The sequence below is a fragment of the Myxocyprinus asiaticus genome, chromosome 29, assembly GCF_019703515.2.
Source record: "Myxocyprinus asiaticus isolate MX2 ecotype Aquarium Trade chromosome 29, UBuf_Myxa_2, whole genome shotgun sequence".
Taxonomy (NCBI): Eukaryota; Metazoa; Chordata; class Actinopteri; order Cypriniformes; family Catostomidae; genus Myxocyprinus; species Myxocyprinus asiaticus.
This window is the reverse complement of record NC_059372.1, coordinates 36869190-36891056: the sequence shown is the minus strand read 5'-3', so window position 1 is coordinate 36891056 and position 21867 is coordinate 36869190. Positions and strand designations below refer to the sequence as shown.

The 21867-nt window shown below is 37.1% G+C and overlaps 1 protein-coding gene across 6 annotated transcripts in view; it reads left to right on the top strand.

Moving 5' to 3' along the window:
• Positions 1-5173: 5173 nt before the first annotated feature.
• LOC127419719 (plakophilin-1-like) overlaps positions 5174-21867 on the top strand; it is a 40869-nt gene continuing 24175 nt past the window's right edge. For 5 of the 6 annotated variants that reach the window (XR_007893715.1, XM_051661372.1, XM_051661371.1 and 2 more), the window contains exons 1-6: positions 5174-5417; positions 7288-7403; positions 12124-12404; positions 13977-14121; positions 16173-16380; positions 17361-17529. Coding sequence is in view for 5 of the 6 variants with exons in the window: in XM_051661372.1 (XP_051517332.1) it covers positions 5240-5417; positions 7288-7403; positions 12124-12404; positions 13977-14121; positions 16173-16380; positions 17361-17529 (1097 nt within the window). In the remaining variant the exon portion in view is untranslated. Of the gene's footprint in view, positions 5418-5818; positions 6003-7287; positions 7404-12123; positions 12405-13976; positions 14122-16172; positions 16381-17360; positions 17530-21867 lie in introns of those variants that run through there. The other variant, XM_051661373.1, reaches the window with a different exon arrangement.

Below are 21867 nucleotides of genomic sequence, written 5' to 3'. Positions count from 1 at the left end.
AAGGCTAACAGAATGTGCTTCACGCTGGTTTGAAACCATTAGCAGGCAAATCAGTGACTTGAGAAAAGAAATGAAGACAAAACTGAGTTCATTTACTGAAGAATTCAAGAGGAACATGAAACATGAATTCGCTCAGTTCAAACAAGAAATACATGAAAAACTTTTAAAGAAAGCCAGCGAGATTCAAAAACAGCAAGACAGACTTATCGACGCAGAAAAACACATCGAACATTTAGATACATGGACTGTCGAAGCGAACATTGCTTTATTGAAAACACTTCAAGAGAACAAAGAAATGCAAGAGAAGCTGACCGACCTTGAATCAAGATCGTGAAGAAACAATATTCGAATCTACGGGATACCGGAGGGAGCGGAGGACGGCAGTTCTGTCTTCCAGTTTGTGGAAGCGCTTCTCAAGACAGAGCTAGGACTTGACATTGATCTCCAAATCCAACGCGCACACAGAGCCTTGACCCAGAAGCCGAATCCAAATTCCCCACCAAGATCTATCATTGTGAACTTCCTCCAATTTGTGGTGAAAGAGACTATTTTGAAACAAGCTTGGCAAAAGTGGATACAGGTGCAGGGTCGCCTCATTTCAATCGACCATGATTATGTGGTGGAAATAATGCAAAAACGTAAAGGATACAATGGGATAAAGAAAGTGCTTAAAGAAAAGAAGATATGGTTCCAGACACCCTCTACAAAAATACGCATTCATTGGAATGAAGGGAATCGGACTTACAATACCCTGGATGAAGCTGAACGAGCTATGATGGACCACAGGATAATCAGGAGGTCTGCAGCAAATAATGAGGAAGGAAGCGCAGCAGTCTCGGGAACTGATCGCCTTGAAGAACGGCTTCAGCAATGCATGACCTGGCAATGCGTCGGCAACAAAGACACGGAAAGGTATCTATGAGTCTGACAAAAACTTCAGGAATTTCAACACACAAAGTAGGAGAGGGGAAAGAGAAGACATGAGCATGTTCAGAATATTATATAACTAAACAGACTTTGAAACAGTAATTTTGACTATTAGGGAGGAATTCAGCATTTGATTTCACTCATTTAATTTCATTTTGTTGGACACTTAGAGTTAGTGGTGAGTAGCAAATTTACAATAACTGAGATAAAGTGCTTCACACGTCTAGTGCGGGCCCCTTCCTCTGAAGCCCCGCATACTTCCAACAGGACTTTTTGGGTGCATAAGTACACCCACATTCTTCTACCTTCTTTTTTTTTGTTCTTCTTATTATTACTATTATTTCATTTTATTTTCCCAGTTTCTGAAGTCTGTTTAATTTACACTAAAGTTGAAATGTGTTCCTTATTGTGTTCAGAAGTTCATAGTTCTTTACTGGGGCGTCGCACCATTTGGTCATTCAGCCTAATTTTAGGATTCAATGAAGATTGTATCACAAAATATAAATGGATTATGTAATCCGATTAAAAGGGGAAAAGTCCTAGCTAAAATTAAGAAAGAAAAAGCACATGTGATATTTTTTTGCAGAAGATGCATCTCTCACAGCAAGAACATGAAAAGTTAAAGAAGTTAGGTTTTAAAAATAGTTTTTATTGCTCCTTTAAAAAAGGTCATAGGAGAGGAGTAGCAATTCTTGTCCCAGACTCAGTTTGCTTTGAGTACTGTAAGGAAATAAGCGATAAGGAAGGAAGATATATTATCGTAAGGGGCAAAATTGAGAATAAAATGGTTACTTTGGTCAATGTTAATGTAGGAATACTAAATAATAGAGAAATAGTAAATCAAATAAAAAATTATATAAAGTTATATATGGAGGAGGATGTTACAGGGGAAGTTAACCCCATTATTTTATGGGATGCTGCTAAGGCAGTCACACGGGGGAAGGTGATTGCTATGACTGTTGCTCTCAAAAAAGCTAAATATGAGGACTTGTTCAAAGAATTATGTGACTTGGAACACCAACATAAGAGTAATCAGGACCCAGGGACACTTAAACTAATGAGAGAAATAAGGGGACAGATATCAAATATCAGTTATTACACTTCAGATATGGTTTAAATTAGTCGAGCAGTATAACCTAAAAAATTAGATTAAGTTGTTGAGATGGGTGGCATTTGACAATAAGTTTAAACCAGGGTGCATTTGTTTAGGATTTAAGAGATGGGTGACTAAAGGTTTAACTGTATTGTGTACAGTTTTGTTTTGCAGAATTAAAAGAAAATTATAATTTGGAAAACAATGATTTTTATCGTTGTCTACAGATACGGGACTATTTTGAGAGGGAAATTAAGAAAGCGAGGAGCATGGAATTAAATTACTAACAGAGTTGATATCTGACTCGTATACAAAGAATAATCCCAGAATAATCTCTTCTCTCTATCATGCCATGAGGGAGAATAGGAAAAAACTCTTCTAGTTATATCAAGCATAAATGGGAAAGAGAATTAGGAGAAGAAATTCCAAACGAAGAATGGTACTCTGCTTGCAAAACACAACATACAACTACCCATTCACGGAAATGGAAAGAGTTTGCATGGAAAAACCTAGTGTAAGTAAACAATTATCCACACCACAACCATGCTGGAGGATGTGTGGGCATGTGGATGTTGACCAATTTCATATATTCTGGAGCTGCCCAAAGATATTACCTTTCTGGAACATGGTTCTGTTAGAGATTAAAAAGATTTTAGGGTACGAAATACCAAGGGATTTCTCAACACTGCATCTTGGGAACACTACACACACTGTGCTGAGGGGAGATATATATCTTGTTAACATGTTAAGTGTAGCATGCAAAAAGAGTATTACTAGACACTGGTATAAGCAGGACATCCCCTTGATTGGAGAATGGGTTGAAAATGTTAAGGAAATTTACAGTATGGAAGAACTGACTCTTGTTTTGAGACTTAAAAAGGATCTATTTCTAACATGTTGGGAGAACTGGATTGAGTACTGTAATGTAAACAATAATTAATGTCTGTGAATCTGTTAACCTGTACATACCTCAAAAACAGAATGTATACCCCTTGTTCTACTATTTGTTTTAATTATTTTTTACATGTAAATCATTTTCTTGAAAGCCAATAATAAAAAAATAAAAAAATAAATAAAAATAAAAAAAAGCCAGACTACAGTTTGCAAGTGCACATGGGGACAAAGATCTTACTTTTTGGTGAAATATCCTCTGGTCTGATGAAACAAATATTGAACTGTTTGGCCATAATGACCATCGTTATGTTTGGAGGAAAACGGGTGAGGCTTACAAGCCGAGGAACACCATCCCAACCATGAAGCATGGGGCTGGCAGCATCATGTTGTGGGGGAGCTTTGCTGCAGGAGCGACTGGTGCACTTCATAAAATAGATGGCATCATGAGGAAGGAAAAGTTTGTGGATATATTGAAGCAACATCTCAAGACATCAGCCAGGAAGTTAAAGCTAGGTTGCAAATGGGTCTTCCAAATGGACAATGACCCCAAGCATACCTCCAAAGTTGTGGCAAAATGACTTAAGGATAACAAAGTCAAATTATTGGAGTGGCCATCACAAAGCCCTGACCTCAATCTGATTTGTGGGCAGAACAGAAAAACCGTGTGCGAGCAAGGAGTCCTACAAACCTGACTCAGTTACACCAGTTCTGTCTGGATGAATGGGCCAGTATTCCAGCAACTTATTGTGAGAAGCTTGTGGAAGGCTACCTAAAACATTTGGCCAAAGTTAAACAATTTAAAGGCAATGCTACCAAATACTAACAAAGTGTATGTAAACTTCTGACCCACTGGGAATGTGAAATAAGGTGAAATAAATCATTCTCTCTACTATTATTCTGACATTTCACATTCTTAAAATAAAGTAGTGATCCTAACTGACCTAAGACAGGGAATGTTTTCTACGATTAAATGACAGGAATTGTGAAAAACTGAGTTTAAATGTATTTGGCTAAGGTGTATGTAAACCTCTGACTTCAACTGTACATACACTGTAGTTGTTGTGATAGTTGTGAGTATTAAAATATAATTAAATAATAAAAATATAGTAAATCATATATATATATATATATAATTATAATTATTATTTTTTTTTTTCATAACTGTTTTTTTCCTCGTGGAATATACATGGATATCTGTAATGCATCACTGAATAAAAACTAAATAAAATAGGCCCACTAAATAAAAATCCCTAAAAAAAACTTCATCCTTATATATACTATATAAAAAGCAAAATGAAATTTTGAAAAAAAGAAAATTATACAAATTCTGTGATGGGCATCTTAACATATCACTAGAACTGTAGACGAACAGACAGATAAAATGCTAAAAAGGTGTGATACCAGACCCTGATTTAAGATGTCACAACATCCACATTGGAGCATATAAAAATTATTATTATTAATGCGCAACACGCAATCCAATAACCACATCACATCCTTTATAAACAGATAGACCCATTCAGAAATCTGATATCAATATATGTAAAACACATTTATGAAAAAATATCTGTATATATGGTTAATTTTCGTTGATATAAAAAAGTCACATACATTTACATATATTGACCAAATATTATACATAAATATAATTGATAAAACAACAAAAAGGTTTGTTTTCGTTAATGCAGCATATATTTTTTCCCCAAATGCTAGCAGTGGAATATGAATATGTACATATATGCTTTAATATATAAACTATAAATGCATATACAGTTCATGTTCATATATAACCATAGATCAGATTTCTGAACGGGTTATGCTCATAAAGTGTACATCCCCGTTGCGGAATCTGCAAGATGTGTATAATAAAAAATAAAATAAAAATAATAATAATAATAATAAAAAAAAAAAAAAATGTTGTACTGCCCTGAGGAAGCTATTTGGCACAACACATTTTCACATATATTTCACAAGACAAAATAAAAAAAATTAATTGACTCATACTTTACACACAAGTTTAAGAACCAAGAATAGTTTTGAATAGTTGTTGACACCATATTATTATCAAATCTAGACGTCCTCTGCAGTGAGCAACAGTTGCGCTTTTAAACACGGTTGCTATTAAGCGCCAGGTAATTGACAAGTTTAAAAAGTAAATGTGACAGTGTGATTGGACAATCACCTCCAGTGGGCGTGTTCTATGTGTGACTCTACACAGAAGTGCGTCATTTAGCAGTATATCTGCTCGCAGACCGATTATATCAGGCGGTCTCGGCGGATTTGGACGAATAGACGCGAGCAGAACCATTGAGAGAGAGAGCAGCAATGACGGCTGAACCGCTTCGGTCGGTCTCGGCTCCGGCCCCCAACTCGATGGAGGACACCTCTCTGGTGCTGCCGTCCGACAGAAAACAGTGCACCGGACAGCAGCGGGTCCGGGAGCAGGTGAAATCCATTAGGAGAAGCAAGTCTGTCAAGAATGACTCCGTTACGTCAACAACAAGTAAGAATGCTGTTTCTATGCAAAACTTCATTAAATATAACAATATGTGTGTATATTTAATATTAAGAAAAAAATAAATTAATTAATGGTAAATGAGGCAATGCTTTCTTGACAGGTTAACGCGTGGCATAAGTGCATGAGTTAAACAAAGAGTAAAGTGAAGAACCCTTAAAAGTTGGTGTGAAGGTTGATTCAGGCATGGAAGCTAATATTTTTCACTTTTTTAACAATTTGTTTGAATTAATACCACTAACAGAAATCTACTTACAGATGATTCTTACAGTCTCCCAAACACTTGTCTCAATTATTGCCTGTCTTGACAGATAATGTGCTGCATCATGCCCAAAATAATAATTTGTACATTTATATAGTGCTTTACATAGTATAGGGGGAATCTCCTCTTCCACCACCAGTGTGTAGCATCCATCTGGATGATGCGACAGCAGCCATAGTGCACCAGAACACCCACCACACACCAGCTCTTGATGGAGAGGAGAGAGTAGAGTGATGTAGCCAACTCAGGGATGGGGATTATTAGGAGGCCGTGACTGAGAAGGGCCAATGGGGGGAATTTGGCCAGGACAGGTACTGGCCAAGCTCAACCCTAATGCACAGGCCTGTCGTGCTCAAAATGTAGTCTCACTAGGTTTTGTGACACAGCCATAATTATATTAAATATGAGAATCGTGTGTGTCATTCAACTCAATATCAGACTGTTTGCATTTTTGGAAACTCTTTGTAATATTATTTATTAGCAAGCAAATACTCATTTGCATTCAGACATGAATATGAAAATATGTGAATCAAAATTATTTGATAGTTTACAAATAACATGAGGTTAACATGCTTTAGATGCATTAAAAAAAAAAAAAAAAGCATTTCATCATTTTAATCACCTTTTAACCTTTTGTATGTTATGGTCCCGCGCTGTTAGAAATGCATGTCAGAGTGCAGGACACTGATGTAATAGTGTTTCTAAATGTTATTAATGACAGTTAAAGAGTTTTTTTTTTTATTTATTTTTTTATCTTTGCAGTAAATCTGCACTCACCTGCAGATTTAAAACTTACATAAGCAAAAGTTTAGGTAACTTGCACGGTATCCAACTCACCAGAGACCTTTCGACTAATATATATATATATATATATATATATATATATATATATATATATATATATATATATATATATATATACACACACACACACACACACACACACTACCGGTCAAAAGTTTTGAAACACTTGACTGAAATGTTTCTCATGATCTTAAAAATCTTTTGATCTGAAGGTGTATGCTTAATTGTTTGAAATTTGTTTTATAGACAAAAATATAATTGTGCCACTATATTAATTTATTTCATTATAAAACTAAAATGTAATAATTTTTTTTTTTTTTTTTTGTTTATTTATTTTTTTAAATTGATGACTTGGACCAAATAATAAAGAAAAATTATAATAAAGAATGAGTGTTTCAAAATGTTTGACCGGTAGTGTGTGTATATATATATATATATATATATATATATTAGTCGAAAGGTCTCTGGTGAGTTGGATACTGTGCAAGTTACCTAAACTTTTGCTTATGTAAGTTTTAAATCTGCAGGTGAGTCAAACTCATGCCATCTTGCACAGTAAAAAGTTAAAATCTGCAGTTGTTATCTTAAGTAGCTATTTCTAACTGACCTGACCTATAAAGATGACTTTTATTGGTGTAATTATGTAGTCAGGTTGATTTAGTCATTTTTAATAATATATATATTTTTGCTTGAAACTCATATCTAAGCTACCTGACAAAACACTATTTACAGTGTGCATGAAACGCAGTCTTTGCAGTTTGTAAATTGTAAACTTGTTTGCACCTTCTGCAGGTCCGGTGTCAGCGACAGAATACAGTGAGCCTAAATTCCAGTTCTCTCCGACAAAACTGAACGCCACCCTTTTCAAAGTGGGCAGCTCCAACATGAGCACAAGACAGAACAGAATGGTATGGATTGCACTAAAATATTACATGATTTATTAAATGATAGATGTTTATAAAGGTGCATAAAATGTGCCTTTCCAAGCTGCAACAGCAAAAAGTATTTTAAGGGGAATACTAAACATTTTTGTATTAGAATAGTATTCAAATTAGTCTGAAGAGATGGATTTCTGTTTAGACAGACAAATGTTTTATGAAGAATTGCTGCTTTGACAATTTTTGGTTATTTGACTTTGCTTTTATATATGTGTAAGGGGGTTCAGTGGAAAGGAGGTGGCGAGAACCGGCTTAATAATATAAATAATAATTTAATAAACAATCCAAACAAAACACACAACCAAAAACACACAGCACAGCTGCCTGCAATTCTCTCTCTCTCGAACTGTCGTCCCCGGCCGCCTTTATCCCTCGCGCACCCCATCAGGCTGATTGGGGACCGGGTGTGTCATTCCAAATAATAAAGAAAAGCAGCCAATAAGTGCCCAACATAGATGGGAACTTCTTCAATACTGTTTAAAAAGCATCCCAGGGTGATACCTCAAGAAGTTGGTTGAGAAAATGTCAAGAGTACATGTCTGCAAATTCTAGGCAAAGGGTGACTACTTTGAAGATGCTAAAATATAACACAGTTTTGATTTATTTTGGATTTTGTTTAGTCACAACATAATTCCCATAGTTCCATTTATGTTATTCCATAGTTTTGATGACTTTACTATTATTCTAAAATGTGAAGAAAAATAATTATAATAAAGAACGAGTAAGTGTTTCAAAACTTTTGACTGGTAGTGTATATAAAAAAACAGGTGATTTGATCCTTAATCCTCATACTAAGAATAAAAACTGTAAAAAGCCCTAGTGTCAAAAACGCTAAGATTGGGTTATTATAAAATTGCAGGGTAAATAGTGATAATTGGTTCAGTTTCACGTTGTTTTTATTGTGTAATGGCTTTCAAAAACAGTACATTTATGATAAATGTGTCATTAACTCTAAACATCAATATACAGCCAAACATGCACAAGAATATTCCTGCTTAAATCGAAATTTTGTCATATGTCGTATATTTTGAGATGCATCATGTAAATGTGTTAATCCGATTACCAAAGCCCGACTAAGCAAATATTCTGGCATCAAAAATGCAAATACGACAATTAGCCTTGTGCCTGTATTAATTGGAATTATTTGTCATGTTAACACCTTAATCTGAAAATCTACTGTTGTTGAATTTTCATTAAAGCAGTATCTGCTCATGTCCAAATGAAAGTAATTCTGGTTGCTACTTGGGAAGAGTGGGAAAAGAACATGCATGACTTAGTTTATTCTTAATAAATGACTTAACCAGAATATCGACCTTAATCAGAAAATAATGTGCATGCAAACAAGGTCATTGTTTTTATTGTAAAGCAACTCATGCCCTGTGTTTTGTGGTCCTATGGGAGCACTTCGGTAGTTCTGTTCTTGCTTTTTGACACCAACTACTTTACAGTTCCAGTGTTACGTGGCCCTTATCATTTGCAGTGGTAAGGTTAATCAACTGTTCATACATCCGATGGTCAAGGCATTGCCACATTTCACATTAACTGAGGGTTGTAAATGGCCTGTTGCCAGAGAAACACACCATTCACAATATGCCTGGGAAATTATACATTGTGCGTATGGTCATATAAATGACGTAAAATGAATATAAATTTAAATAATTTATTCTGTCACTAAAAACAGAAGAGCCTTTTGTGTGACCACAAGGAAAGAGTATTGAGCATGCACAATAATAGCTTGAGTGTCCTTATGACCACAAATCCTTAAAGGGATAGTTCACCCAGAGATGAAAATTCTCTCATTATTTACTCAACCTCATGCCATCCTAGATGTGTTTGACTTTCTTCTGCTGAACACAAACAAAGATTTTTAGAAGAATATCTCAGCTCTGTAGGTCGTCACAATGCAAGTGTATGGTGACCAGAACTTTGAAGCTCCAAAAAGCACATGAAGACAGCATAAAAGTAATCCATAGGACACCAGTGATTAAATCCATATTTTCAGATTTGATAGTATGATAGGTGTGGGTGTGAAAAAGATAAATATTTAAGTCATTTTTTTACAATAAATTCTCCCTGCCCAGTAGGTGGCGATATGCACAAAGAATGCAAATTGCGAAAAAACAAAAGAATGTGAAATTGAAAGTGAAAGGGGAGATTTATAGTAAAAAAGGACTTAAATATTGATCTTTACCCATATCACCCACACCTATCATATTGCTTCTAAATATATAGATTTTTACCACTGGAGTCATATGAATTACTTTTATGCTGCCTTTATGTGCTTTTTGAGCTTCAAAGTTTTGGTCACCATTTTCTTGCATTGTATGAAATATTCATTCTTTTTTTTTTTTCCTCCCTTTTCTCCCCAATTTGGAATGCCCAATTCCCAATGCACTCTAAGTCCTCGTGGTGGCGTAGTGACTCACCTCAATCTGGGTGGTGGAGGACGAATCTCAGTTGCCTCCACGTCTGAGACCGTCAATCCGCACATCTTATCACATGGTTTGTTGAGCGTGTTACTGCGGAGACGTAACACGTGTGGAGGCCCACGCTATTCTCTGCGGCATCCACGCACAACTCACCACGCGCCCCACCGAGAGCGAGAACCACATTATAGTGACCACAAGGAGGTTAACCCATGTGACTCTACCCTCCCTAGCAACCGGGCCAATTTGGTTGCTTAGGAGACCTGGCTGGAGTCACTCAGCACGCCCTGGATTCAAACTCATGACTCCAGGGGTGGTAGTCAGCGTAAATACTCGCTGAGCTACCCAGGCCCCCCAGTATGAAATATTCTTCTAAAAATCTTTGTTTGTGTTCTACAGAAGAAAGAAAGTCATACACATATGGGATGGCATGAGGATGAGTAAATTATGAGAGAATCTTACAAGCTAGAAAGCCGTTTAGTGGCTTTTCTAATATTCAAGAAAAGGGGTTTTCAACCTTTAAAGAAAAAAACACTGTATGTTAAGAAAACCCTTAGTTATAATCGTAAGTGTACGTTTTCTTAACTTTTCTTCACTTCGCAACTGGCTGTAGAATGTTATTAAGTTATTATAAAGTATAACTGAGTTTCTGAATTAAAGGGCTAGTTTCACCCAGTTTACGTCCCATGTCGTGTCTTGGATGTATTAGATGTGTCTTACAGTGAGGCCCCTTTTTGCATTTCTGGGTTTAGAATGCAGATTACAATATACTGTAGAAGTGTAAATGTCTATAGTGGTGAATGGGAGATCATTCTGAATATATTCTATTTTTGCATTCCCATTTGCTCCAACAGCAAAAGAAAAAATCCACTATTATGTTTCCATGACTTTCCAAAACAAAAACCAAAATAAACAGAGAGTGGTGGATTACTACAGTGAGAAGAGAGAAAGATGCCAAATGTACTGTCACTTCTTTGGCAGCTTTATTTGAAACACCATTGCATCAGTGTCATTAGTTTTTATTTATTTATTTTAATTAATGCAAGAGTAATATAGCTTTTTTTAATACATTTACACTAAGAAACAGAAAATAGAAAAAAGTTTGCTAGATTAACAACAGGAGTTTAGTGCATCACTAAGCCAGTCTTTGCGGTAAGTGTTTGCTGTCCTTTTACAATGTGTAATTCAGCCTGAAAATACTTGAAGCATTTGCCAAAAAATGCTTTGTTTCTGTGCACTGTTTTCTTAATTACTGCTCCATATATCTATATATTTAACATCATTTATCCAAAGAATTTTTAAGGTGTCATTTCATACACTGAAAACATTTTTTTTTTGTGGAGAAGTAAATAAAGCAGAAAAGATGAAGTACTTTCTACATTGAATCAGTTAGTTTAAGTGTGAACTTGAAAATATTTAGTAAATTCTACATTTGTACATGTGGTGGTGGGTGCGTGGTTAAGCACAGGTTTGGAACAGTAAGGATCATCACCTGGCAATGATTGTCTCTAACAGCTGTTTGTCATTGCAGTAAGAGTGGAGACGGGTTTTAAGAGCGAGCAAGACGCCAGTCACGAGAGAGAGTTACGAGACACTAGCTGGAGAAAGACTGTGTGAATTTATGTCCGCTGAAATGCATAGTTTCTGAGTGTGATCGCTGAAAAGCATAAAATTGAGTTTCAAAGAAATAAAACATAAAGTTTGAGTTGGATTCGCCGTCTCCCGCTTACTGTAACAATGTTACAGTACACAATTCAAACATCTAAAAATAATTCTTTATTTTACAAGTAACAATTATGATTCTTTGTTATCTTAGAAGAAAACCATGTCATATTTATTCACTAATTTGAGTAAATTTATTATGTGAATAAAAGAAGTAAATTTTACTTTCGAAGCTGTGTGTTTGAATAATTAATGAGCTTGGATGGTGTCACTGTTTGCAAGTATATTTACACCGTTTTTATTGTTGATTTTGTTGTTACATTTGGTAACTTCTCATTTTGTGAAGTCTGAAGTTCATTTTCCACTCAAAAGTTACCCGTGAATTATAAAAAAAAAAATTCATGTAAGCCCTTTAACAAAAATATGAGCTTCACATTTCTGCTTTTAAAACCTCTGGTATATTTACTCAATACCCTTCTATTGCATGAGCATTACAGGGAGGGATCTGCTGAAGTTGTAATTATCCTGAAATATTCCCTTAAAACCTCCAGTGATTTATCTTGGTCCATTAGCACTTATTCTTTCTTGCTTTTTTCCCCCAGACTGTTCGCAGCGTATCAATGCACAACACCGTGAGAAGAAAGACCCAGAGCACCAGACAGTATGACTCTCAAATTAACTGGGTTTCAAAGTCCGCATACAGTGGCGTGAAGGCCAGTGACAGTGAATTTGTTGTGGATAGATCAGGCACCCAGTTAACCAAGGATGCCATGCAGAGGTCTGCCACAATGCGAGTTACTCGCACAAGTGTGGGGCAGAAGAATAATGGCCAGTCACAAATGAAGAATGACACCATGAGCAGAAGCAAATCAGAACCGACAGGGTGAGTGTGCAGAAAATGCCTCTTTGCAAAAAACAGCTTGGATGCATACTAATTTGCTGTTGATGGTAAAGTCCATGCGGTGAAATTAAAACACACTACGATGGGTGTTAGCTGGCACTTTCCAAAAATAGGGTGCAAAATAGGGCCTGAAACTCACAAAATGAAGCAAAAATTTCAAAACCTCCTCCTCAGTGCAAAATGAGCATTTATTGAAACCAAGCTGCCAAAATGACTCGTTTTCTACTTCCTCTATATTGTGATGTCACACTGTGGTAGATATTTGCACCTGACCGCCTCCACAACAACGCATCAATGCATACTTAACACTTCCGTAGCCCGCCCAGCAACTGTGAGCAGTGAGGTGGCAAGTAGAGAACAGGTCTGTCAAGAGCAGAGCCAATCATATCAGTGAGTGGTTACTGTCAAGTCTTAAAGGAGAAGCAGCACCAAAACCAAAGTGTTTCTGACAGAGGGTCAGTATGAGGGGGCAAAATTATCTTGTTAAAAACTTGTATAATAAGTGAACCTCAAGGAACTTATTAAAACAATAAAAAAGGCATGTCATGACCCCTTTAAGCAACAGCAGCAGACTGGACGGCTACAGCGTTCTGTTCTATTGCACACGTGTAACTTGGAATAGACTTTGAATAAAAAAAATCAGTAACATTAATATCTAGGTTTTAAGATTTATTGATATTATGCAAAAACTTCTGACAGTACGTTATCAATTTAAAGGGATAGTTCACCCAAAAATGAAAATTCTCTCAGAATGTCTCAGCTCTGTAGGTCCATACAATGCAAGTGAATGGTGATCAGTCCTTTTGAAGCTCCAAAATGCAGAAAAGTCAGCATAAACATAATCCATCAGACTCCAGTGGTGTAATCAATGTTTTCTGAAGCGATCCAGCTGGTTTTGGGTGAGAACAGACCAAAATATAACTCCTTTTTCACTGTTCATCTTGACAGAAGTCTCATTGGCGATCGTGATTTCAAGCTCGATTACACTGCCTACAGCGCCATCTAGCTTTCTGTGCATGCATCAAGCACTAGGAAGTGTAATCAAGCTTGAAATCATGATTGTGCCTAAAGACTGCAATGGCAAGATGTACAGTGAAAAAGGCGTTACATTTTGGTCTGTTCTCAACCAAAATCAATCGCTTCTGAAGACATGGATTTAACTACTGGAGTCATATGGATTACTTTTATGCTGACTTTATCTCCTTTTTGGAGCTTCAAAGACCTGATCACCATTCACTTGCATTGTATGGACCTACAGAGCTTAAATGTTCTTCTAAAAATCTTTGTGTTCAGCAGAAGAAAAAAAGTCACACACATCTGGGATGGCATGAGGGTGGGTAAATGAAATTTTCATTTTTGGGTGAACTATTCCTTAACAATAAAAGCAACCCTTCTCTCGCTGTTTTAAATGACTCCTTGTACTTTAATGAATGATTCACATTTATGATGATCACATTCAAAACGCTGAATTTAAAAATCGCTTGTCTTGTTATATATGACTAATTGTGTGTCTGTATCTTTTTCAAAACATTTTCCGAAAATGTCTCCAATCAGTATGAATGAAACCACAGGATCTATGCCTAACATCACTCTGCAGGATGCGGTGGAGTACCTGACATGCATGGACGTGAGCTATCAGCTGTGTGGAGCTTCCTTCATACAACACCACACCTTTACGGAAGACAAAGCCAAGCAGCAGGTTAGAAAACAGCATTATTAGCCTATAGGAAGATTTAGTCTTTGTCAATTCTGTCTCTCTATGCCAAAAGCAAGTTGTTTTCAGCTGTACAGGCTGTAATACAGTGAAGAGGAATGCATATTTAACCTGAGAGCCGAGCTTGACTGCTGTGTGCATTTTCTATTTCCGTTTTTGATTTGTAATTAGTAGCACCTAATAAACATGAAAAATAAAAAAATAAATAGAGCAAATAATTTTCCTAAAAATGTATGGCAAGATATGTGGACAGTGGGACTAAGTTGTGAAATTTTAAATAATACCAAGCTATAGAAAGTTTTTTTTCATCAAATTGTTGTTTATTTTTCCAGGAGTGTTTGTTATTCATGTTTTTGAGATGTTACAGACATTACATCAGAAATTAGCCTTATTAATTCTGATTCAAAGTAATGGCCAGCATCTTCCAGTCACTGCCAACCTTGTTAAAATAAAATTATACATTATAAATTCTGAATCTATGTACTGATTACCATTGCACCATGTCTACCAAACATGTTTAGTGGTCGAAACATCATCTGCAGCCTGAAACTGAACTTTTAACGATTGAATGCACTTAGCTGCATAAAGAGCTATAGGATGCTCCTTTGCTCCCTATTTAGTGGATGACTTAACCTCCAGTGTGCTGTCTGTCTGCACTGGTCTCAGAACCGTTTAAAATACACCTTATTTTCAACCTAACTCCATATAAAAAATGTTTTAAGCTTTTGGATGAACCTGTTGATTCTCAAGGTGATAATGAACAGTAAATCAAGGATTTCTAAGGAAAGAATTTAGCTAAAGTACACATTAGTGAACATTGTTTAGCAGTGTGGAGTTTCGCAATAAATCGCTCACATTTTAGAAATGGCATATCAGATGAAACTAGAGACTAATTTTTGACTGAAACAGGTTTCAATGCAAAAACTTAATTAGGTTTCTTACCAGATGTAGTTCCATTGGTGGTTTTCCCAAAGACAAGCTCCGCTGTGATCAGCCCCATGTTGTTTTATCACATGACTCCATGTGTCGAAAGTTTAACCCTTTACTGACAGCACAGAGTCTCCTGAACTGAGATCATTCGGTTTATATGAATTTAAATCATGTTTTGCATATAGCGAAGCAAAAATACAACATCCACGCATGTGTACGCAGGGTTGCACAAGGTTAATATACTGTACCTTCTAAAGGCCAAAACATACTTCACGCAAACACAGACGTGAGTGCTTGGCCAACGCATGGTCCTGTTGTAGGTGCATTACATGCACTCTTGCGTTGCTCTGGTGGTTAAAAATCTCAGACCATAAGGGGGCAATAGATTTTCCAGTTGTGACCACAAAACCGGATGTGGTAGATGAATTGATATTTGAGGAGTGAGGAGAGACACAGTTTGAATAGACTGGGGACAAAAAGTTGATATATTTTTTCGAAAAGTTTCAACTCAAATTGCTGCCCGATTCCGCCATGACAGTTGTTGATTGAAAGAAGAAAATCAGCTGTAGCGCTCCATGTGGCAAAGCTGAGAATGCAGTGCGTACTTGCGTTGGGTTATGGATTGAGTGCTGATACATTTCACAGCACAATGACGCGTGAAATCGAGCTTGCGTAGCAAGGTGCATCTGCATTCACGTACTTGCGTAGAGTATGTTTGGGCCTTAACCCAAACCCCAAACCTAAACCTGACCAAAAAATGCAACCTACAAATTGGGCCCGTTACTGATTATGCAAACACAATTACTTCCTGGTTTCAACGCGGGAACTGAACCCGGGTTTCCCATACTGCTGACGCAACTCACTTTCAGTCACACCACAAGGGAAGGTAAACGCTCTGGAGCCGATGCATAAATGTATGACAAGAGATGCCACTTATCGGTGAGTCTGCATAATGTGGTCTCCTAGTGTACTGGAGCTTTCGGAAACAACATGCGGACTTCCTGTGTGATAATGTTGACTGTATAAGTGCTATGAATGGTGTTATGTTCTGGCAATAAGTTTATATGACTGTTTATACAATAATATATGTTTGGAATTCCTGGAAGGTTTGGCAGTTGGGAGGGATTCCTGCTCTTATTTACTTGCTGAAAGTTGAAAATTCACAGCTGCAACAAACAGCATCTGCTGCACTGCGCAACGTTGTTTATAAGGATTCCAATAACAAGCTTCAGGTGGAAAGTTGTGGAGGATTAGAACCCATTTTGACCTTACTCAGAGACACCAACATCACAGAAACCCAGAAACAACTCACTGGTAAGACCTGGCGCTCTCATCCAAATTTTAAAGCTGAAGTGTGTAACTTCTCTCTACTTAAAATGCTTTCTCCACGCTTAATATGCAGAGACAACTATAAATTAGCTATTCGCAGGTTGATTTTACCGAAATATGTAAACACTAGGTGCGTCTCACTTCTGCACTATTTTACGTCTAGTGCGAGTAGTATGTTAACATTGAAAATGCAACAAAAAGAGGTGTACCATGAGTACCCGGACAATGTACTTTTTCAACCATCAAAATGGTGTGGAATGTTGGACTCAGCGCTCACGGCTTTCCGTACGTAGCAGAATGGGTGGAGTTAACTGGCTATGTTGCTGGTCTGACAAAGCATTTGGAAATAATGGAGAATATAGCATCTAGAAAAGCTTTAGTGAAGACACCACCCTACACATGTTAGCTGAATGCTTTACCATTCCCCCCAAATTGTGTGAATATGTATGTTGTTTGAGATGCAAGTGTTGAACAGTGGTTGGCTGATGCGCTAAAGCTAATGGTAACACATGGCATGCGTTTAAAACATCACTTCCGTAAGCATACTTCGTGTAGTAAAAAAACGTTATGTGTTCCATTTGGGACAATACTACACTTTGAAAATTCATACACTACATGGATGAGTCCATAGTGTACATAGTAAGTGCATTGTAATAGTGCGTCATTTTGGACATGGCTGCTGTGTTTATGTGGTACTTTCAAAAAAATTTCTCTGTTTGCTTTGGGTGGGACTACCTGTAATAAGCTGTTCAGTGCAGGATTGACAAGTTGGACCAAACAATGGAAGACGGGGGTTGGCAAGAAGGGGAAATCAGGTGTTTGGGAAATCTGCTTGGAAACAATTATTGTTGCAATTCTTTTTTGCTGTTCCAATTTCTGCACAGAACATACACACTTTACCTCATATTCAGAATGCAATATGAAGTATATAATATGATCCTTTTGATGTGTGTACTGCACTACAGGTCTGTTGTGGAATTTGTCCTCGGCTGATACTCTGAAGGCAAAGCTCATCAGGTGTGCCCTTCCCCTACTTACAGAAAACATTGTGATGCCATACACCTGCTGGACAGACAGCAACACCAGCAAACTCATTGACCCAGAGGTCTTCTACAACACTACCGGCTGTTTACGGTAAGAGTTATTGTCCTAGACCCATTGTTGAGCCCATTAAAGGAATAGTTCACCCAAAAATGAAAATTCTGTCATCATTTACTCACCTTCATGCGTTCCAAATCCATAGAACTTACTTTCTTCTGTGGAACAGAAAAAGAGATGTTTTAATGAATATCACGGTCCATCTTTTCAGTACAATAGCAATTGATAGTGAGTCATTTTAAAGCTTAAATTAGCACCCAAAAGCTTAAATTAGGGGTGGGCTACCAGGGCATAAGCCCCAAATGTTTTAAGGAAAGCCCTGATTGTTTTTTCACCTTGTAGTGATAGCAAATGTACCAGTACTTCATTATCAGCTTGATACTTAATATAAATATATTTTTAATATAAAAACATATACAGTAAATATATTATATCAATTCAGTACCCACACGCTTTCTTGTTGGGCAGCTGCTTTCCAGCATGTATGCGAATGTGCTCAGAATTACGGTTGTGTCAGTAGGATCTGAATGGTCAAAACACCTGTCTTTGGTACTTACTGAATCTGAATGGACCAACTCTCAAGATATGTATCCCTGAGGGGACCTGGGTTGCTCAGCGAGTATTGACGCTGACTACCCCCCTGGAGTCGTGAGTTCATATCCAGGGCATGCTGAGTGACTCCAGCCAGGCCTCCTAAGCAACCAAATTGGCCCGGTTGCTAGGGAGGGTAGAGTCACTTGGGTTAACCTCCTCGTGGTTGCTATAATGTGTGGTTCTCGCTCTCGGTGGGGTGCGTGGTGAGTTGTGCGTGGATGCCGCAGAGAATGGCATGAAGCCTCCACACGCGCTATGTCTCCGCGGTAACGTGCTCAACAAGCCACATGATAAGATGCACGGATTGATGGTCTCAGACATGGAGACAACTGAGATTCGTCCTCTACTATGCCACCACAATGACTTAGAGCGCATTGGGAATTGGCCATTCCAAATTGGGGAGAAAAAAAAAAAGATATGTAACATACAAGTAATATATACAAATGTGCTCGAGGAATTTTAAGACATGAGCAGGGACATTTGCATTTTCTGTTTTTATTAAGACACTATGCCATGAACCTGGCAGACTTTGGCATATCTAGCAATCATTATGTTCTTAGAAATTATCTGACCTATTTTAGCCTATTTACAGCCTGCTATCTTCTAAACCAGAGGTTCCTGTAGGCCCCCCAGCATTGCACATTTTGTATATCTCCCTTTTCTGACACATCCAATTCAGGTCTTGGAGTCTCCACTAACGAGCTGATGAGTTGAATCAGGTGTGTTTGATTAGGATGATATCCAAAATGTTTAGTGTTGTGGGGCCTCCAGGAACAGGGTTGGGAATCACTGTAAACTAACTTAAAACACCCAATGAATCAATAATAGGCTTCAAAACTGTCCATTTTTCTCAACTCGCTGAACTAAGCCAAAAGCAGTGGTGGATCCTGGCATAGGCGACATAGGCAGCCGCCTAGGGCATCAATGCTTTCTGGACTATAGTCTATGAGACTTGTGCGTCATATTCCAGGACTTCTAATGACATACAATGCAAGTTCTTGCATGAATATGCGAGCCATTGTGAATGAGCTTCTTTCATAGTGCTCATAAAAGTACAATGGATGTCAAGATTTTCACAGAAAAATTGGCTTTTTTCAAATGCCAGCAAAAAATACATTCCTGCTACATTGATTGTTTGCAAGAAAGAATTTGTCTCTGGATTTGACAAAGTTTGCGAGGTTGATTGGCATCAAAATTTGACAGATATTTAAGAGATTTGCTGGAGGCATTTGGCAGAAAACCATATGTCATATGTCATAAAATAATTGAAGGCTCAAGTGTCTAAAGGAATGTTTTGGGTTCTTAAAAGAATTTTCCGGGTTCAATACAAGTAAAGCTCAATCGACAGCATTTGTGGCATAATGTTGTTTACCACAAAAAAAATTTCGACTCATTCCTCCTTTTCTTTAAAGAAAGGAAAAATCGAGGTTTCAGTGAGGCATTTACAATGGAAGTGAATGGGGCCAATTTTTGGAGGGTGTTAAGGCAGAAAAGTGAAGATTATAATTTTATGAAAGCACTTACATTAATTCTTCTATTAAAACTCATGTATTATTTGAGCTGTAAAGTTGTTTAAATACATTTTTTTTTCCAGTCATTTTAGGCTTTGTTGACATTACATCGTCATGGCAACAAAGTTGTAAAATTTGATATAACTTTACACAGAAGAGGATAGAAAGCGATTTTATTGCACTAAAATCATGTTAACACACATATCCTATATGTCCTGTGGCTATACTTTTGAAACAGTGAGTATTTTAATGTTTACAGGTTGGTCCCATTCACTTCCATTGTAAGTCCCTCACTGAAACCCAGATTTTTATTTTTTTTAAGAAAATGAGGGATGAGTCGAAATGAGTATTTGTGGTAATCAATATTATGCCATAAATTCTGTTGATTGAGCTTACTGAACGTAGAATAGTCCTTTATGCTCGATAGTAGGGGTCGGCAACCTTTTTGACATGGAGTGCCATTTTTTATTTTCCTGGCCAATGGCTGTACCATGCTACAGTTTGAGTGAAAATTTTTTGCAAAACCCGATGATTATGATCCTGCATGTAAATTTTCACAAAGCATCTTGTGAATGTTCTTTAATGAAAGAAAACCTGTCCTTTTGTACAAAATGAGTTAACACAGTTAATGTCACAAATTTACTTATTTGATTACTGATCACAAAATTGTGTGGAATCTTAAATATTTCTTATATTATGTCATTGTAATCATGTAATCACTAGCATGCAAGCAACAGCGAGAGTAGAGCAGGCTATTTTATTTATATGAAGTTTTTCGCACCTGCATTCCAATCTACATCTTGATGTAATCCTTCCACATGATCACGCAGCGTGTTTTCATCAGCTGAATGGGAGGCTAAACACTATTAAAGTGTGACGAGACACAAGTGTGCAAGCCATTCACGCATCACAAGCAGATTAACTATTTAGCCCTTTTCAGTGAATCGCGCTTGCAAAATCCTAAAACTTTATTTCCAGGTTTAATTTATATGTTGAATAGACTTGAAAAGATTTTTGAACCCCACGATGTGGGTTTATGTTTTCTCTTTTAATCTTTTAATGTAATTTAGAGTGTGACTATGGTTTAAGGAGGGTTTACCTGTATGCTGGGTTTAAATTCTCAAGGATTAATAGTGGTGTTTTCCTTATTACATCACGTGTTGTTCTGAAAGCAAAAAGAAACAAATGAAACAAGGAATGTAGGCTGTTATTCGCGCAGACTGACTGAAGCAAAGTGTTTACTAGTGTGATTAACTGTTGGTGGAGGTTGAGGAGATTCCCCCTATACTATGTAAAGCACTTTGAGTGCCTAGAAAAGCGCTATATAAATGTAAGGAATTATTATTATTATTATTATTATTATTATTAACCGAACATGAAGCGCTGCTTGTGATGTGTGAATGGCTTGCACGCGCTGCACGAGTCTGTTGGGTATATATACAGTCTCGTCACATTTTAACTTTTTGTTTAGACGCCCATTCAGCTCATGAAAACACGCTGCGTAATCATGGGGAGGGATTACATCATGATGTAGATCGGAATGCAGGTGTGGAATTTATATAAATAAAATAGACTGCACCTCTCTCGCCCTTGCTGGTGTGCCACGCATTGGCACGCGTGCTATAGGTTGCCGACCCCTGCTCTATAGACAGCATTGTGGCAAATTGTTGATAATAAAACTAATGTTTACAGCAATGCAATAACATTGGAAATAAACAGGACAATGTACTTCAATGGTTTAAAAGCAAAAATGTGAAGCTCATGTTTTTATTAAAGCACTTCCTCAAAAATATGCATTATTTGAGCTCTAAAGTTATCTAAATAGTCATTTTAAGGGTAGGACTACTGTTCTAGGTGGATGAACATCTAGTTATTCATCACCATTCCTGTATATGGATTTTTCTCCATGTAAAAGTCCTTCTAACTCTCATAAAAGTTAATGGGTTTACTGGGTCCTGGTCAACTTTTGAAATTCTTGATTGCAACATTGCTAATGTCGGCTGCTAGTCAATACAATTACCTTTGTATGTAAAGAAAATCTGACCAAGTCTATACATGTTTTCCATTAATTTCTTATGAAATGAGACACTACTTTGTTGCATGCCGAACAGTTATTGTAGTAGCGTTGATTTTATGTTTACCCGCTCTAAATCTGGTAAAACTAATGGAAAAAAAAAAGACTTCAGACGTATGACTCAAATCTATCCGCTAGTGTCTTCTTCGAGACCCAATAATCTTTCACACTACACTGTAAATTAGGGATGTACTG